Raw genomic sequence first — 19,517 nt, 5'->3', positions numbered from 1 at the left:
CAACTTTGCTGCTTGCTAGGCTCTCTGGAAAAATATCTTGTGAGGAAAAGCTTAAAGTTCTTGACTAACATGAAATTTTTAGTGTGGTCTGTGAATTTTCACTCTTTCTGTGCCGTTCATATCCCATAGCTCAGATGACAGGAAGTTAAGCATCACTTTGATATTCTAATTTTGAAAATTCCCAAAGGATCCCAACATCAAAACATGGGGACATTATGAAGGACATTTGAAATTATGAACGGTTTGCCCATTATTTATCTCCATGCATTCCTGGTTTTCATGACATTTATTGCTTTTCCTTTTATTCTGGAAGATGATTATCTCCTGGCCTGATGCCAGAATCTCTGGGGGTAAAACTGATGAGTCACACAGTAATGAAAATGCTTTTTAAAATTTGTATTTTTGAATTTTTATTAAATGTTTTGCAGGCTCTTGTTTTCCATGTAAGGATGCGTTTATTTCATGATGAAAGTCAAGCTGACACTCCTCAACTGCTTTCCATCAGAACTGCTAGAGGGAATCATTTGGCTCACAGAACTAGGAAAATCCTGTTTCTTTGAGTTTTTTTTCCCCAGACTTTGTCACTTAGGGAAAAGATTCAGTCCCAGCCTATCGGATCTCAAACCTTCTATAGCAGGACAGTATAATCGATCTTTGGCATGAAAGAATATTTGTGTTTCAGACATTATGGTTTCCAGAAAGTATATTATACTGAATATCAAGAGGATCTGGAAAGAGCTATTAAATAAAGAAATTTCATATCATGTTCAGGAGAAACCCTTATTATTTCAATTAAATTTTACATTTTTTATTTAAAAATAACTTGCAAGTTTGGCATTGACAGGATTCGGAACATGTTATCCCCAAATATGACACCTTGATCATTGAATATTTTAAGCTGAAGAAGTTTGAGAAAATGTCAGAAGCAATAAGGTCTCTCTGACCTTCCCCTGCCCTTCTCCCTTGAAGCAGTTTGCAAGAACCTCTGGTGAGAAGTGCCCTCCCTGTAGGTGGATGAAAGGAACAGCCCTATCTTTAACATGAGGGAGAAGAATCCAAATAAATAGGCCTTATTGAATTTCTCCAGCTTATTACATTTAGCATATACTCCCTTTGTCCTGTATTTCTCCATGATTATTCACTCTTCATCAAACCTGGCATAAAAACACTCAGGTTTAACCATTTTTGTGATTCTTCATTTCTTTAAAAAAATTTTTTTTTAATGTTTATTTATTTTTGAGAAACAGACAGAACACAAGTGGGGGAGGGGCAGAGAGAGAGGGAGACAGAATCCAAAGCAGGTTCCAGGCTCCGAGCTGTCAGCCCAGAACCCAACGCAGGGTTCGAACCCATGAACTGTGAGATCATGACCTGAGCTGAAGTCAGACGCTTAACTGACTGAGCTTTCCAGGTGCCCCATGATTCTTTATTTCTTTATGAAGGCTTCTGTGTCAAATAAAACTTATACTAAGTAAATTTGCATACTTTTCTCCTCTTAACCTGTCTTTGTCAGTTTAATTTTTAGACGCAGCCAGGGTCCCTTCCCTAAGAGAGTCAGGAAAAGGTTTTTCTTCCCCTACAATAGCAAGGGTTACTTCATGTTTTATTAAACCAAAGCTTAGAGTTGATTGCCACCAGGACCAAGATAAATAATTTTCTGATTTTCTCTTATTTTGGAGTCTAATTTTCTGGCTGAATAATTTATTTAAGAGACAGTGTTCATCATCATTGTTGTCTTAACTTCATATTTTTTACAGAAGAATTGTTATCCTTCCCCTAAAGATTGTTCTTTTTTTGCCCAGATTTGGATAAATGGCCATGAGTCTTAAGGTCCAAAGTTACTCACACCCCTCTATATATTTGTGAAAGGACTGAATATTTTCTAAAATGCGATTTCTCACTTAAAAAAAATGCTTCCTGGTGATTATAAGTCATGTTTTGTTTTTCAAAGATAAGTCAGAGGTACTAGGAACATAAATGCTATTCAAATTCTATCTCAAAGGGTCAGAGCCTGCTCAACAAATTCCTTTCTCCTTAATCTGGTCAGAGCCAGTTTCTGTTGCTTCAAGCAAAAACAGCTACCTAATCTTTCCAGCCTTACAGAGTTTATACTCTAACCATATTCTTTTTTTTTTTAAGTTTATTTTTTGAGAGAGGAGACAGAGCATGAGTGGGGGAGGGGCAGAGAGAGAGGGAGACACAGATTCTGAAGCAGGCTTCAGGCTCTGAGCTGTCAGCACAGAACCCGACACGAGGCTCAAACCACGAACTCCGAGATCATGACCTGAGCTGAAGTTGGATGCTTAACTGACTGAGCCACCGACTGAGTTTATACTCTAGTGGAGAATATGGTAATGAAACAAATACATTAAGGGGTTATTTATTTATTTAACGCTTATTTATTATTGAGAGACCTAGAGAGAGAAAGAGCATGAGCATGGGAGGGGCAGAGAGAGAGGGGGAGACACAGAATCCGAAGCAAGCTCCAGGTTCCGAGCCATCAGCCCAGAGCCCCTTGCGGGGCTCGAACTCACGGACCGCGAGATCGTGACCTGAGCTGAAGTCGGATGCTCAACCGACTGAGCCACCCAGGCGCCCCCATATTCTTCTTTTTTTTAATGTTTTATTTATTCTTGAGGGAAAGAGAGAGCATGAGCGGGGATGGGGCACAGAGAGAGGGAGACACAGAATCCGAAGCAGGCTCCAGGCTCTGAGCTGTCAGCACAGAGCCTGATGTGGGGCTCGAACTCACAAACTGTGAGATCATGACTTGAGCTGAAGTTGGACGTTTAACTGAGCCACCCAGTCGTGCCAAGGGGTTATTTTAAATAGTGGGCAATGCCATGAAGAAACTAAATCAGGGCAATTGAAAAGAGTGAGCCTGGGGTAAGGCTAACCAAAGCAGGCCTTTTGGGGAGGTAGCATCTAAACTGAAACCAAATGAGATATACCAGCGCTGTGCTGCTTGAGGGGGCACACATCCTAGGCTGATGGCCATCAGGGCCTCACTCAGTCTGTGAGAAGAAGAGATGATACCTGTGTGGTCAATGAGTGAGGGGAGGGTAGAAAAAAACAGTTGTAAATCTCAGTGGGATCCAGGTCCCATGGGTCTTGAGAACTATGATAAGTTATTTCAACTTTATTCTTTTTTTCTAAAGTTTATTTATTTTGAGAGAGAGACAGTGAGAGCAGGGGAGGGGCAGAGAGAGAGGGAGAGAGAGAGAGAATCTCAAGCAGGCTCTGTGTTGCCAGTGCAGAGCCAGACATGGGGCTTGAACTCACAAAACTGTGAGATCATGACCAGAGCTGAAACCAAGAGTTGGGCGTTTAAACAACTGAGGCACCCAGGCACCCCAAATTTTATTTTAATATCTATGGAAAGAGACTTGGGTTTGTGCAGGGAAATGGCAGGGTATAATGTACATTTTTAGATAGACCTCACTGTGCAGAGAATGGATTGTAGGGTGGTAGAAATGGGAAAGCACAAGGTGGCAGTTTCCATAGTTCAGGATAGGAAGGTAGCCTGGACCTGGGTGGCTGAAACACTGCACCAATAGTCAGACTTAGGACACAAGCCATAGGATAAGACTGACCGGTGAATTGGATATGGATGCTGATGGAGAGAACAAAATCGAGCATGAATCATCAGGTAGATGATGGTCCTCTGAAGTGAGATGGGGAGGCCTGGAGGAGAAGCAGATTTGGGGGGAATCACGAACTCTGTCTCAGACAAGTTAGGGTTTGAGAGGTCCAAGCAGTTGTCCAAGTGGAGATGGGCACACAGGGAGAGGTCTGGGCTGGAGACACAAGTGTGCCGACAGCATGAAGCAATGTTTAAAGCAGCGATATTGAGTGTAGATTAAAGGACAAGCAAAGGAAGAGCAGAGCCATAGGGACCCCCGATGTTTATAGTTGTGGAAGAGAAAGAGGATCCAGTAAATGACACCAAAAAGCAGTGGCCTGCGAAGTTCCATGAACTTCAGGAGAAAGAAGTGTTTCATGAAGGAGGGCATGGTAGGCTGTGCCAAAGGCTGCTGCAAAGTTAAGCAGCATGCAGATAAAGCAATGAATGTAGATGTGACCTGTGTAAGATGTCTGTGTGGGGGAGGGTGCATGGCGGGAGACTTGCTCCTTCAGCAGGCAGGACATTGCCCTGACTACATCTCTCTACTTCTGGAGCAAGTCAGTATTTCTTCTGTTGGCTGAGGGAACTGTTTCTTTCCTTCAGACCATCTGTTGCTGTGGGTACTGCACAAAGGAGAATCTGCTTGTCATTGCCCATGAAAAAAAGATGAGCTACGAGTGCAGTTGGCATTGGTTTCTTATGTTAACTCATTTAGTCATTACAATATAGCTGTTTCTCTCTTTGGATGCAAAAGTCACTTCATATCTCTCCCCCATGCTCATCACTCCATTTTTGTGGACAGGTCCTCAAAGCTTTGGTCAACTAAATCCTTTTCTGAGGTTATCATGAGACAGCTTGTCCAATAGTGTATTCTGATGTCTTTGGAGTCAGGCTCACCTGTTGAATCTTGGTCTCATAATCACTGGCGCATCGTATAACCGTGGCCATTTTATAAAATCATTGTACAAACTTGGCCATTGTATAAAATCCATCCGTGCCTCCATTACCACATTAAAATAATTAAGATACATTTTACACTCCACCCCATAGGATTGTTTTGAGGATTAAATGAGACAATTGCTACAATGCTCAGTGCCCAGCACACAGTACCATGAATGGTAGTGGTCGTAAATGTAGCTATATGGAAATCTGTGACAGATTCAAAGAAGATGCTTTGATTCCTCTAAAAACTTGAACGAGGAAGCTCCAAGATAGGCAATGAGTAAACAGGTATGTAAAGGGAGAGACTTGGAAGTCTGGCACTCGTTGCCGGGCTTCCTCCTCCCCTTGAAGATTTCACACTCATTACTGCAGCTCTAGGTCACCCTCCAAGGGCGGGGAAAGTCACGTCCATTGTCAGTTGTCCATATCAGACAACTTGAGCTTGATTTTATAAAGGGAGCAGCTGGAGATGCAAATGGTAAAGTCAGGTTTGGCTTGTTCCAAGGCTTCATTTGTCCACCAGAAAAGGGCATGCAGTGGAATCAAATCCTAACAATATCCATAGTTGCATTCGGGAAGGAGAAATGTAACTTGACTGTTTTGTTTTCAGCCATTTATCTCATTCTGAGCCACATGTGCCATGGGATGCTGGGCAAAACCAATGTCTTTAGTCTTGGGCCTTGGGCTTCCCAGGAAAATCTTGAAGACCTGAGTTCACAACTTTGCCAGAGATTGACAGGTGGAATAAGATGTTCAAGTGATGAACATGAAGGAAAACAAATCCCTTGAAGGTAAAAACAGACAGCTACTAGATCAAGTTGCAAAGGAGTAGAGGTAGAAGAGATCTTTAGTTTCCTTCCCTGAAAATTGCCATTTAGTGTATATAACACAAATAGAACTCAATCCGTAAGCAAGTGACTGAGAGATGGTCTCAAATCCTCCTGATGAGGTAGGTTTTAGAACCTCCCACAGTGAGTCTAGATAGGAGCATTATCAGGAGTATCCATGGCGAATACAAGGTGCCCTGGATAATTTCAGCTAACTTGGATTCTCTCCTCACATCTTGACTTTCCCTCCACGTGGGCACATAACTTTGGCAGCACTTGTCTTTTTTTTTTTTTTTTTTTTTTAATATATGAAATTTATTGTCAAATTGGTTTCCATACAACACCCAGTGCTCATCTCAAAAGGTGCCCTCCTCAATACCCATCACCCACCCTCCCCTCCCTCCCACCCCCCAACCCTCAGTTTGTTCTCAGTTTCTAACAGTCTCTTATGCTTTGGCTCTCTCCCACTCTAACCTCTTTTTTTTTTTTTTTCCTTCCCCTCCCCCATGGGTTTCTGTTACATTTCTCAGGATCCACATAAGAGTGAAACCATATGGTATCTGTCTTTCTCTGTATGGCTTATTTCACTTAGCATCACACTCTCCAGTTCCATCCACGTTGCTACAAAAGGCCATATTTCATTCTTTCTCATTGTCACGTAGTATTCCATTGTGTATATAAACCACAATTTCTTTATCCATTCATCAGTTGATGGACATTTAGGCTCTTTCCATAATTTGGCTGTTGTTGAGAGTGCTGCTATAAACATTGGGGTACAAGTGTCCCTATGCATCAGTACTCCTGTATCTCTTGGATAAATTCCTAGCAGTGCTATTGCTGGGTCATAGGGTAGGTCTATTTTTAATTTTCTGAGGAACCTCCACACTGCTTTCCAGAGCGGTTGCACCAATTTGCATTCCCACCAACAGTGCAAGTGGGTTCCCATTTCTCCACATCCTCTCCAGCATCTACAGTCTCCTGATTTGTTCATTTTGGCCACTCTGACTGGCGTGAGGTGGTATCTGAGTGTGGTTTTGATTTGTATTTCCCTGATAAGGAGCGACGTTGAACATCTTTTCATGTGCTTGTCGGCCATCCGGACGTCTTCTTTAGAGAAGTGTCTATTCATGTTTTCTGCCCATTTCTTCACTGGGTTATTTGTTTTTCGGGTGTGGAGTTTGGTGAGCTCTTTATAGATTTTGGATACTAGCCTTTTGTCCGATATGTCATTTGCAAATATCTTTTCCCATTCCGTTGGTTGCCTTTTAGTTTTGTTGGTTGTTTCCTTTGCTGTGCAGAAGCTTTTTATCTTCATAAGGTCCCAGTAATTCACTTTTGCTTTTAATTCCCTTGCCTTTGGGGATGTGCCGAGTAAGAGATTGCTACGGCTGAAGTCAGAGAGGTCTTTTCCTGCTTTCTCCTCTAGGGTTTTGATGGTTTCCTGTCTCACATTCAGGTCCTTTATCCATTTTGAGTTTATTTTTGTGAATGATGTGAGAAAGTGGTCTAGTTTCAACCTTCTGCATGTTGCTGTCCAGTTCTCCCAGCACCATTTGTTAAAGAGACTGTCTTTTTTCCATTGGATGTTCTTTCCTGCTTTGTCAAAGATGAGTTGGCCATACGTTTGTGGGTCTAGTTCTGGGGTTTCTATTCTATTCCATTGGTCTATGTGTCTGTTTTTGTGCCAAGCACTTGTCTTACCACATTGTTGAGCCATGAGAACTGAACAGAGTCTGTTGGAACTCCGGTCCACACCTGTCTATTTGCTGTAAGTGGACCAGTCAAGGGCAGAAGCTGGTTGGTGCAAAACATCTGACTGTAACCAAAACTTGTCTTTAGTTTGGTTTGGGGGCTTAATTTTAATGCCTTGTTTTAGATTTTCATCTCTAAAATTAAACTTTTACTTATTAGTCTGTTCCAAGGATAGAGCATATAAGAAAAAAGAAAAATTTTCAGTTTATTATAATCAGGGTAACAGTGAGTTGATTGCTATATTATCTCCACATTATTCTACCTGGTCAAAACTTCTTCTCAAGAATGTTTCTTTGGATGAATGGAAAAAAGATGTAAAAAATATTTTTTTTTCAACTTTGGAAATAAAAACACAAGAGAAAGAAAAGGTAAATTAGCTAATAATCCCATTGAAAAAAAATCAATTTATTCTGCAGGATGGATGGCGTGAACCAGCCTCACCCGCAGTAAGACATTTCACAGTGTTTAACTAATGTGGGAATCTTGAAGCATAGTGTTGACAGGTAAAGATGTTGGAAAATATAATGATTTTTAATTTTTTTAAAACCATGATTTGATTTTAAAGTAACTGTTATTTAGGACCCAGAGTGTTATAATAAATATGCAGTGTAATGTTAAAAAATCTAATTCTATTCTTTTTGTAAAACAAATGTGCATACAGCCTAGAGGCAATATCTGAGATATGATCATTCATGCTCAGTAAAGTTTTCTCCTCTTCTTTTTTTTTTTTAATTTTTTTTTAACATTTATTTATTTTTGAGACAGAGACAGAGCATGAACGGGGGAGGGGCAGAGAGAGAGGGAGACAGAGAATTGGAAGCAGGCTCCAGGCTCTGAACCATCAGCCCAGAGTCTGACGCGGGGCTCGAACTCATTGACCATGAGATCGTGACCTGAGCTGAAGTCAGACGCTTAACCGACTGAGCCACCCAGGCGCCCCTCTCCTCTTCTTAAGTGGCTTTAAAAACAAAAGATCAAATATAGTTAAGTTATAAGGAAAAAAAAATTTTTTTCCGAAACACTCCAAGAGGCAGTTATCAAGAATGAACTAATGAAGTAAGGAAACCCCAAGCAGAGAAGATGGCAGCCATGTGGAGTGCTGCAGCTGGGTCAATCATCTCAGGATTAGACAGAAATAATCTGATTCCAAAAAGCAGATGCTAGTATCTTCTCATTAGAAACAGGAATTATGCTATACCCTGTGGAAGATATTCTACTTTATCATGATAATGTAATTAACAACATTGCATACAAGTCTATTTCTTTACATTGCCAAGAATCAAGGGGCACCTGGCTGGCTAAGTCAGCAAAGCATGCAGCTCTTTTTTTTTTTTTTTTTAATATAATTTATTGTCAAATTGGTTTCCATACAACACCCAGTGCTCATCCCAGCAAATGCCCTCTTCCATCCCCATCACCCACTTTCCCCTCTCCCCCACCCCCCATCAATCCTTAGTTTGTTCTCAGTCCTTAAGAGTCTCTTATAGTTTGCCTCCCTCCCTCTCTAACTTCCCCCCCTTCTCCTCCCCCATGGTCTTCTGTTAAGTTTCTCAAGATCCACATATGAGTGAAAACATGGTATCTGTCTTTCTATGCCTGACTTATTTCACTTAGCATAATACCCTCCAGTTCCATCCACGTTGCTGCAATTGGCAGGATTTCATTCTTCCTATTGCCAAGTAGTACTCCATTGAATATATAAACCACATCTTCTTTATCCATTTTTCAGTTGATGGACATTTAGGCTCTTTCCATAATTTGGCTATTGTTGAGAGTGCTGCTATAAACAGTGGGGTACAAGTGCTCCTATGCATCAGCACTCCTGCATCCCTTGGGTAGGTTCCTAGCAGTGCTATTGCTGGGTCATAGGGTAGACCTATTTTTAGTTTTTTGAGGAACCTCCATACTGTTTTCCAGAGCGGCTGTACCAGTTCTTGATCTCAGGGTTGTGAGTTTGGGCCCCATGCTGGGCATAGAAATTACTTAAAAAAAAAAAAAAAAAAGAATCAAGAAAAGAAGACTGCATTACAAACAGAAACCATACATTCAAGCAACCACAAGAGAAATGGTAGAAGGGTGCTTTCACCAAAAATCCCGGTAACCCAGGAGCTGGTGGCCCTATAGGACTCCCAGGGCTTTAAGAGACTGAGGTCACAGCATGAACATCTGTATGCATTCTTCAGACAAGGCAGGGGCAGCTTTTGCTTTTAAATTTTCAAAGCTCCAATATCATGATCTCTTGTTTGATGACTTATTTCCCCACATCCTTGTCTCACAAGGGTCACTTGACTGAGTGGCTTATGTGGCTCCAGTAGTCAGGAGGAATGGAGAAGCTCCTTCACAAATCTGGCCTTCATTCAAGGGCTGTGACTTGGTTCTCAAGGGCAGCAGCCTCACTAGTGATGCTAACCTGCCACAGGTCATCGAAGAATACACGACTGACAGCTAGTGAGTGTCCTGAAGCAGTGAGCTCTCAACACTGGGACAGCGCTTGGAAGTAGACCATTGCAACTTTTAGCAGCTTGTCTGGTTTTGGGAGTCTCATAGGCGATGTTCATCCCCAAAGGTCCTCTTGCACGTGTGTTTTGAGTAGGAGTAGCAGAGGAACTATTTCCCAGCTGCAAATTAACCACAGTTTAATCCACTTACCTTTGACAAATGCTGTTTCCTTTCTCTTCTCTTTGGGATTGCACTTACAGAGTTGGGTGGAAATAGGAATCTTCCTAAGGACAAAGCTGCCTGAGCCCTGAGTGGGAAGGATCGGCATTGGCTCTATGACTCTGGTTTCTGGTGATCTCAGAGCAGCCTCTTTAACTGGGGAATCATTCTGTATGGTGCTCTCCACAGAATTTTGCCAGTGGTGAGCAAAGCTACATGGCTTCTCCAGGCTAAAACATCTTTCTTTCAACTAGTCTATCCCCACACTTAGGTGCCATAAAATGACTTAACATTTTCAACAACATGACTTTCTGTGTTCCTTCTAGGTCTCTGATTCTGTGTCTAAGCTTTCAACCAAAATGAAAATGAACTCCATTGCTGTTTGGAAGTCATGATTGTGAGTTGAAAAGTAAATGCCAAGTCAAGTCTCAGCCTTCAACTCTGACACCAAACTCCCCCACATTAAGTTGTCCTCTATTCCTGACAATTTTCCTTTTAATTAAAACGCAGCCTGATAGGCAGAATCTTGGGGCACATAAAGCAGTTATGTGATTCACTCAACCATTTGTATGCATGTGTGACCTATTTAGCTTTTAAAATCCTATTTAATGCCAAAAACTACATTAGAGAATTCAAACAAAAGCTCACAGGGAGTCCCATAATGAGACTGTTTTGATTATTCCAGTGATTAGCCCGTTGCCTCTCTCTTTGGTAATTTCATTTAGAAAAGTAGTCATTTTAAGAACAAGTAGATTTGCTTTATTGCTTTTCTAGTTTGCTGTGGAATTGGCAAGTGGCCAACCATCTGTGAAACTGCAATTATTACTATTACTTAAAATTTATCAAACCTCTTCAGGTGCTGAGGAAATAATTCTCCTTGTCTACAAAGGCAAGGCCAAGAAAGGCATGAACAAGACCCAGCCTTGCTAGAACATGACAAAAATAACATCTGTGGACACTGTTGGAGAACATGTTGGTGCCGAATGGCTGAAGGGTTCTGATCCAGTGCCACAAGGCATCTGTTCTTCAGGACCTGGGAATCTCTCTCTTCCTCCCACGAGGAGTGTGCATTCATTTATGCGTGCATTGACTTGTTGTTGAGCACTTCTCGAAACATACGGGTTTGTCAACTTCCAATGTAATTTGCTTCTGAATAATTCCAGCAGTATAGCTTCCTTTAGCCCTCATGTGTTTCTTTCTTGCTCTTTTACTTTATCTATTTAGCGATAAAGAAGGTGTGAAGATGTTGGAGATGTTACCGTTGAACTCCTAGCCACCTCTCCACCAACCCCCATCCACGGATGTTTCCAAGGAGGAGGCCTGAACAGTCAGCTGGGGCCCTAGGCCAGTGCTGCCCTCCAAAAATGGGAATCCAGGAACAGCCTCACCATCCTGAGTAGGAGGTGGGCTTCACCCTGGTGTTTCACCTCAGACGGTGACATCTAGTGGCAAAAAGACATGGCCATCCACGATGCTGCCAGCTTCCCACAGTGAGGGACCTGCTGGTATTATCTCTTAAAGCCAGGGTGAGCACGCATTCAGGTCCGCCTGGGACACACTGGGTCCAATGCCTATTGTCCAGGCATAATTATTAATAGTGTCTGCTTTCACTCTTGAAAGCGTTAACAGATTGGATAATGAATTACACAGCCTACTTAACGCCTTATTGTAGCTCTCCCGTCTATTAGGTGACTTAACATATCACTTTGAGGTAATGAGTTCAGGAAGATTACTCCCCATTGTGTAAAGTAATATTTATCTTTATGTATCCTGAAATTATCCTTCAAGCATTATCGGATTGTCTCCAGCTCTAATGCTGAGGCCTGGCGAACAAGCTCATTTGATAGATTTTAGTCTTACCCACACCAGGCCTTTGTCTATCCAAATGGAAGCCCCTAATTTTAGTCTATTCCCAGAGACCTGCTCCCTCTGATCATTAGTTTTCCTTGTTAATCAGGCTGCAGTAGTGTTTGGACGCGACTTGTCTGGCTGTCTGAAAAGTGACACACAATGGCTTGTCCTTTCATGCCCTGATGTAAGGCCATCTGGTAGGTGTGGGATTTCCCAGCTGTATTGTAATTTTTTTGAATTAAACATTTTTGACCACATAGAGAATAAAAGGCAGAGATACTGCCTAGGTGGCCCATAGCGATCCCTTTGTTTATTCTTGCAGAAAGAAAAAAAAAACAGAAAAAAAAAAAAGAAATCAAAGAAAAAGAAAGAAAGGAAGGAAAAAAGAAAGACCAGCGTGCATAATTAAGAAGCAATGTTATAAATTCAAAAACACTATTTGCAAGTAAAAAAAAGAACTTCACTTCGCTGTTTTTTTATCCCGGGGCCAACCTGAAGGGGTACACATTTTAAGAGTTTGTAAAAAACGCCCCAGAATGGTGCATTTAAGTGGACCAGTGGTTTCTTCCTTTCCAAGAACAGGAATTTTACAGAAAAAAGTACTCATGTAGTAGAAAAGGGAACATTTTGTAATAGAAATCTTACTCTTGTATTTTCTATTTTGGGTAAAGAAGTTAGACTCCATTAAAAAAAAAAAAAAAAAAAGATGTACAAGTACCTTCCCTGTGCAAGCTGTTTTGCTAGGCCTGAAAATGGATCTGGTTTCAGATCCTGTTATTTGGATATTACAGTTGGTTTTCCTACGCAACATCGAGACAATATAATCTATTACAGCTCTCCTGCTGAATTGTGCTTGTTTCTCTTTTTTCTTCATGCTAAATCATCCAAGTGCTGCCTTATCTTACCTTCGCAAGAACTTCCAAGCATTTAGAAAACCGAGTTCTTTCTCTTAAAAAAATTATAATTCACTGGGGAGACAGAGTATACATGTCATATGCATTTATTATGTATACTCTTTGGACTCCAATGAATTGCTGGGCATTTGGACACAGGTTGGCTTGAAGTTTAAATGTATTTCATCTTCGGTGAAAAGCCTCCTAAATAAACAACACATTAGAGAAACATTTACATTTTTCAAGGAAAAAACTTTTTTAAAACTAAGTCACAATTTTGAAGCAAATTATTTGTGTTAAGTACAGACTGTTCTATTTATAATGGATCTCACTCAACAATACTTTACAAAGCAGGCGCCTGGGAGGCTCAGTTGGTTAAGTGTCTGACTTCAGCTCGGGTCATGATCTCACGGTTCGTGGATTTAAGCTCCACGTCGGGCTCTGAGCTGACAGCTCAGAGCCTACAGCCTGCTTTGGATTCTTTGTCTCCCTCTCTCTCCGCCCCTCCCTGCTCGTGCTTTGTCTGTCTGTCTCTCTCTCTCTCAAAAATAAATAAACATTAAAAAAAAAAAAAAAAGAATACTTTAAAAGGATCAGTGTGCTGCTATTCCTATTCTTCTGAAAAATGGGTGTTTTTCTTTTAAAAATATTTTAAATATATAACTCATGTACATAGTCTTTGCAGCTCTTTAATTTTTGAGGTCTGATTGTGAACACACACAAGAACATGCGAATTTATAGACATCATCCTGAAGTACTTAAGGGGTTGCTGGTGGCTACAGTTAGTGGAGGAGGGACAATCACAGGATACTGTGTCAGCCCAGAGGAGAGACACAAAGAGCTCTGCTTAACAAACGTGGTGTTCGTCTTTTAAGTCTGGCATTGTGCCAAGGGAAGCACACACAGAACTTTGTCCTTCATAAGAAACTGTTTCTTGGGGAAAATTGATATTGTTCTACATGTGTTTTAACGTGTTTAAACGTGGACTTGAAGACTGTAGCCCCCAGCACCTTCTTAAGTACTCAGATAAATAATTAATTTTGCAAATTACAAACGTGCTTACTGCGGCTTTTCAAAGCTCCGGCTCTGACACCAACTGAGCCCTTCCTAATTTGGAAATATTTTCTTTCTGGTGTTTCTTTTGACATGTGCCCTGCTGTCTACTTTCATGGCTATTTCCAGCATCCCAGGGGAGCTCCTTCCACGGTTGTCATAGTGCAGACAAACACTCAAGAAAACCAAGAACTCCGTGCTTTCATAAAGCATTTATTTTTATTTGAAAACATTATACAGGCATTACATTGCCACAGCCAGTCCATGGGGGAGCATGCAAATATCAAAAATGGAAAGTTTGTTCAACTGATCAGTGTAAATTTCCTTTTTGGTTCATATTTTCCATTTGCAGTGTCTGGATTAGTGTGCTTTGTTATGTGGCTTGACAATAGAATCCTACCCATGGGGTAAAATCTGTACTGGGAGCTAGCCGGGGACTACTAACTGGTTATAACTCAAAAACAAACCCAAAACAAACAATACTACACGCTTGTCAAAAGGTTAATAGCACGAGTTAGCAATATCTAAACTAAACATTGAAACATTTTCATGGGACACAGTGGTGCAAATGTTTCCATTGCTTGGTCTACCTGGTTGTGTGGTCCAGACTTTGGAGCTGTGGGAAGGTGTGACCAAGGCAAGCGCTGTCCTCAGTGCAAGTTTCCGGCGAGGAAGTGAGAACCAGCACTCACCACTAGCGCCAGCGGGGTAACGGGGAGCTGTGGTCTGCTTACCCAAGCCAATTCTATACAAGTTGCTAAAGTCTCACTTGTGGAGGAGAGAGTGGCGGTGGGGTCAGAAAGCTGAGATTTTTGCTGGTGTCTACTGAGGTTATGATATTTCGGAAACGAAAACAACTAGAGTTAATGTCCTGCTCTCGTGTCCCGACGCACTCCGGAAGGACCGACCGGTGTTGTTACATTTGTTCTTGGCTATTTTCTTTTGTTTTCCGAAGGGCCCATCTGGAACTCCTGATCTCGGATGGTTCGACGTGTTATCAGCCTTTCTAAATGGGGACGAACCAACACGGTGAAGGACCCCAGTGACATGAAAGTCTTGTGCACAAGGACACTGGATGATAAAAGGGTATACAGTGAGTCCACCTTAACATTCACACTTGGTTTCCATACAATGGAGTCAATTGAAATATCCTAGAAAATAATCCAGATGGTTACTTTTAGCCATCCATTGGTTGCAAACCTTTCTGAAATTGAAATTTTTAAAAAATTCCCAGTCGACTGAGTTGACTTGGAATATCTTCATCCACTTATTTCTCATAAGACTTTACTAAGTGTTTATGAATTAGTGTCATAAAAAATGAATAAAAAAGACTAAAACATTTGGCTTTAAAATAAATACTAAAAATGCAATAAGTCAAGCAAATTATGCCAACCAAAGGAATGTAAACACAAAAATCAAACCACAGTCTTCAAAGGTCTTCAGATCTGAATGGACAAAATATTCAGAGAAAGGTATTTAATTGGTTTAGAAGGTAGCAGAGAGCAGATATTGGCAAGTTGTTTTGACTTGATGTAGCTTTAACATTGATATTTTCTTCTCCGAAAATAAAACGTATTTCTGAGGGGCTGAACAGAGATGGCCATAAAATCTGCATATCCGAGGAGATCATTCTTCTTCCCCATCTCCAAGGGCAGGACTACACCCCCGGGGGTTGAAGGCAGGCAGAGGAGCCGCCTGGCGCTGACTGCCAGCAGGGGGCGCGTTTGCCTGCCTAGTAGTTAGGCCTCGTGCAGGGTGTATTGGAAACCTGCCTGCGCTGTAATCCGTCCTCCTTTACAGGGACCCCTCTGGTGTTTTGCTTTGTTTGCCTAAAATGTATTGGTTTGAATTGCCCAGTTTCATAAGCATTTATTTTCCTTTTACAAACCCTGTACCCCATCTTGGATCTTTTTGAATGGTATTGAAGCCAGCCAAACTTAAAGACTGTTTCACATACTGACACATAGGATCTATTCCAAATTGAAGAGGTCTGTAGTGTTTCTTGATTTTTTTGTGTGTTTGAAAAAAAGAGCTACTTTCAGGGCAACAAAATTAGACTAGTGACATATGCTTCAAAGCCTTATCAGGACCTTGCAATATTCTCTGTATCCCTAAGAATATGGCGTTGCTATATTCTGCTATTGAAGGGATGCCAAACACGACCCAATTGCCAAACTTTTTCATTCACGACATCTTTATCACTACTAAATGGTGAAATCAGTCAAGCTATTGTCAGAGACTGTTCCACATCAGCACCTTGACCTTGTTGGGAGGCTACACAACCAGTGATATGCCACGATAAGGGTAATTTCCACGCTGGTGTATTTTAAAAAGTGTCTCACCCAATGAAGAGGGCAGAGGGCCATGGCTTTTTCCAATGCCTTGAACAATTTCCATATTATCACTCAAGAAATCTAGGAATTAAAGGTAAAATCAATACACTTTTGGAAGAGAGGATATAGGGAGGGACAGAAAGATTTAAAATACATAGATGTATATATATTACCCTAAACACATATGATATTATTTCTGGGGTTTCCTATAAGCCACAGGAATGAAACATTCCTCATCCAGTTATTACAGCGACTTTATCAGCAGAATCACGTGGCACAACAGAAAGGCAATGGCCTGGAGTAGTCAGAGAGTGAAATATAAAAAGGCTAAAGTGTTTGCTTTATATCTATTCCTAGAATAGAGAATTATATGGTCAGTTGCCCCTCCCCACAATGGTCACAGCACAAAATACTTATTGAGCAGGCAATCCAACAAGTAACAGAGGAAACCATTAGCCACCAGGTCCCTAGGATAAGGAAACTTCTCAGGGATGGAGCTCCTGTGGCATGCAGCACTCATATAGACTGTGCAAAAAAATAAAGTATGATTCTTAAAAAGTGACTTGCCATAGAAAAGTGGGATTTATGTTAACTACATGTGGGTCTGGCAATAGTTCTCATCAGGAGTACAAAACAGTCTCCTGAAAGTTAGTGTAATAACAGTAACAATAATAATACAAATAATAATAATACTTGCTTTTAATTCAAAAGTTTTCACAGTAATTAATGCAAGAGGGTTGTGGTCGGGATACACACTAGCTAGGCATCTCTCTAAGTCAGGTGGATGGGAGCCCGTATCTGCGGTGATCTTCAGCTCGTGCCTTTTATAGGCTTTCGGATTTGCTACCTTGCAGTCCACCTGTGTAAACCGCACCTAATAAATACCTTTCTCTATGTACAATACAGAGATGGAGGGCGAACACACGGCCGCTGAGTTGACCGCAGGGGGCAGGGAGGGCCACATCCTAGGCCACGCGAACGTGGGGCTCCTCTTCGGTCTCCTGGCCCAGGCTGGTGTAGGTGACCGAAGGCTCCACCTGAGCTGTGGTTGGTAAGTCCACAACGGGTCCCGAGGGATTGCGGAACTGCTTGTACACTCGGGGGTCCTGGGCTATGTACGTGGAGGTGGAGGAGTAGAGCACCAGCCCGATGAGGATGGTGAAGAAGGACAGGAGATACAGTCCTGAAAACTAGGTAACACAACAGCAAAGTCACTGAGCAGTCAGAGCAGAACCATTTCCACATTAATGAGGCACAGAGGGAGGAGAGCAGAGCATTTCCTCCCAGAACAGGCAGCTTGATGAGTTGGCCAATGCTCTTGACGGAAAGTGAATGTTCTCGTCCTAAACTGGCTTGGTCTTATTGATTCTCCTTATCTTTTTTCTCGGCTCTGTGGTGAACACAGAGGAACACTTAGCTAATTGTCCTTAAAGTGCCAGTCTGAGTACCTGATGCGGGAGAGCTAGTTAAGCGTGAATTAAAATAAGTCAAGTTAAAAGCAACCCCCCAAACCCCAATAAGCCTCAAACTCCAATATCACTCAACAAAGCGGTTGTTTCTGGCTTCATTAAACCCAGAAGAAATAGAGATATTCCATTTAAGGTTGTAATGAAGCCATAAATACCAAACCCCTCCCTGACACAACTGTATTGGGCACTCTTATTGTGCCTTAATCCAATTCAGACACTATTTGTCTTCCCTGTAGGAACTGTTATTAACTTTCGTAACTATCTTTGCAAGAATAGATTATACTTGGACGGCAAGAAACCCTATAACATTCCATTCTTGCTCTACTAATCTGAAAACAACCAAGCAGAGCTGTTTATGTAGCATGGTGCTTCCTAAAGTATTTGCTTGACAATTCATAGAGATTTGAGAGAGAAAAAAGAAAACACTGGTTTATACAAGTGCCTGAAAATTTATATATGTTTTTGAAAAATTACAACTTCTGGGCCTCCTTGAGTAGTTACACTGGACGTAGTTGCTTGAATAATTACTGGGGAAGAGTAAGGTAACAATACAAGTGCTGCCATTTCTATTTCATTCATTCGTTCATTCATTCATGCGTTCGTTCAGCTAATAGTTTCTTGTATGGCCTTCTCTATCGCGCACGGCACTACATGCTGGGGAAAGAGAAATGAAAACATATGGCTCAAGGACTTAATCGTCTCAGTGGAGACACAGAGGTACCGGTAGACAAAATACAATGCAGCTGTGAATGCCCAATCTTATTTTAGTCAAGAGCTATTGTTGCAGTCTTGACCACGGGATGTATCCATGAGGCAACAGAAGGCCAATTTGACTGGGTTTCCTATTTTATTTTTAATGCTCACAGTCTAAAAGAACTAAAAACTGGTAAAAAGACAAAAATTAACTGGAAGCTCGTAGAAGAACAGGAAGAAGATCCAGAGAGTCTATAAAGTAAGTTGCAAGGCTATAATCCTTGAAAGACAGCTGCAGTGGAAAAGTCAGTCAGGAAAATGGCTCCTGGAAGACAGCCCCGAGGCTAAGAGCCCCTGCCACAGTGGTGGTTTTTCTGTTTTTCTTTCAACTCTTTCTCCTCCCTGCTACTGTTCCTCCTCAACTCTTCCCCTTCTCTGCCTCCTCCTCCTCCTTCTCTCTCCTTCCTTCCCTCTACCCCCCTCCTTCTCTCTCTCTTTAGCAACACCAAGGTAACTAAGACTACAGACCATTTTCTTTTCCTTTTTAAAAATGTTTATTTATTTATTTTGAGAGAGAGTGCATGTGGGGGAGGGGCAGAGAAAGAGAGGGAGACACAGAATCCAAAGCAGGCTCCAGGCTCCGAGCTGTCAGTGCAGAGGCCGACATGGGGCTTGAACTCATGAACTGAAAGATCATGACCCGAGCCGAAGGCAGATGCTTAACCGACTGAGCCACCCAGGTGCCCTCAGACCATTTTCTGATTGTCTTTCTAGTTCATTCCTCACCCTATCTTTTTTTTTTTTTTTAACAGCATTAATTATTTATTTATTTATGTATTTATTTAAATATATGAAATTTATTGTCAAATTGGTTTCCATACAACACCCAGTGCTCATCCCAAAAGGTGCCCTCCTCAATACCCATCACCCACCCTCCCCTCCCTCCCACCCCCCATCAAACCTCAGTTTGTTCTCAGTTTTTAACAGTCTCTTATGCTTTGGCTCTCTCCCACTCTAACCTCTTTTTTTTTTTTTTTCCTTCCCCTCCCCCATGGGTTTCTGTTAAGTTTCTCAGGATCCACATAAGAGTGAAACCATATGGTATCTGTCTTTCTCTGTATGGCTTATTTCACTTAGCATCACACTCTCCAGTTCCATCCATGTTGCTACAAAAGGCCATATTTCATTCTTTCTCATTGCCACGTAGTATTCCATTGTGTATATAAACCACAATTTCTTTATCCATTCATCAGTTGATGGACATTTAGGCTCTTTCCATAATTTGGCTATTGTTGAGAGTGCTGCTATAAACATTGGGGTACAAGTGCCCCTCTGCATCAGTACTCCTGTATCCCTTGCCTCACCCTGCCTTTTAATTCCTTTATTCTTCATATTCAAACCATATCATAATCCCTCCTCAG

General features: G+C 41.5%; 1 protein-coding gene across 2 annotated transcripts in view; it reads right to left on the bottom strand.

Moving 5' to 3' along the window:
- SLC35F1 (solute carrier family 35 member F1) overlaps nt 1–19,517 on the bottom strand; it is a 470,792-nt gene that overhangs the window by 43,084 nt on the left and 408,191 nt on the right. The window contains exon 8 of one of the 2 annotated variants that reach the window (XM_058735096.1): nt 13,795–17,124. The exons of the other annotated variant lie outside the window; for it this stretch is intronic. Coding sequence (XP_058591079.1) covers nt 16,900–17,124 — 225 coding nt within the window. The 3' untranslated portion in view covers nt 13,795–16,899. Of the gene's footprint in view, nt 1–13,794; nt 17,125–19,517 lie in introns of those variants that run through there. 2 annotated transcript variants of the gene reach the window in all.

Source organism: Neofelis nebulosa, chromosome 6 (genome assembly GCF_028018385.1).
Source record: "Neofelis nebulosa isolate mNeoNeb1 chromosome 6, mNeoNeb1.pri, whole genome shotgun sequence".
Classification (NCBI taxonomy): Eukaryota; Metazoa; Chordata; class Mammalia; order Carnivora; family Felidae; genus Neofelis; species Neofelis nebulosa.
Note: the sequence above shows the minus strand (reverse complement) of the source record. Positions and strands in the feature narration are given on the sequence as shown.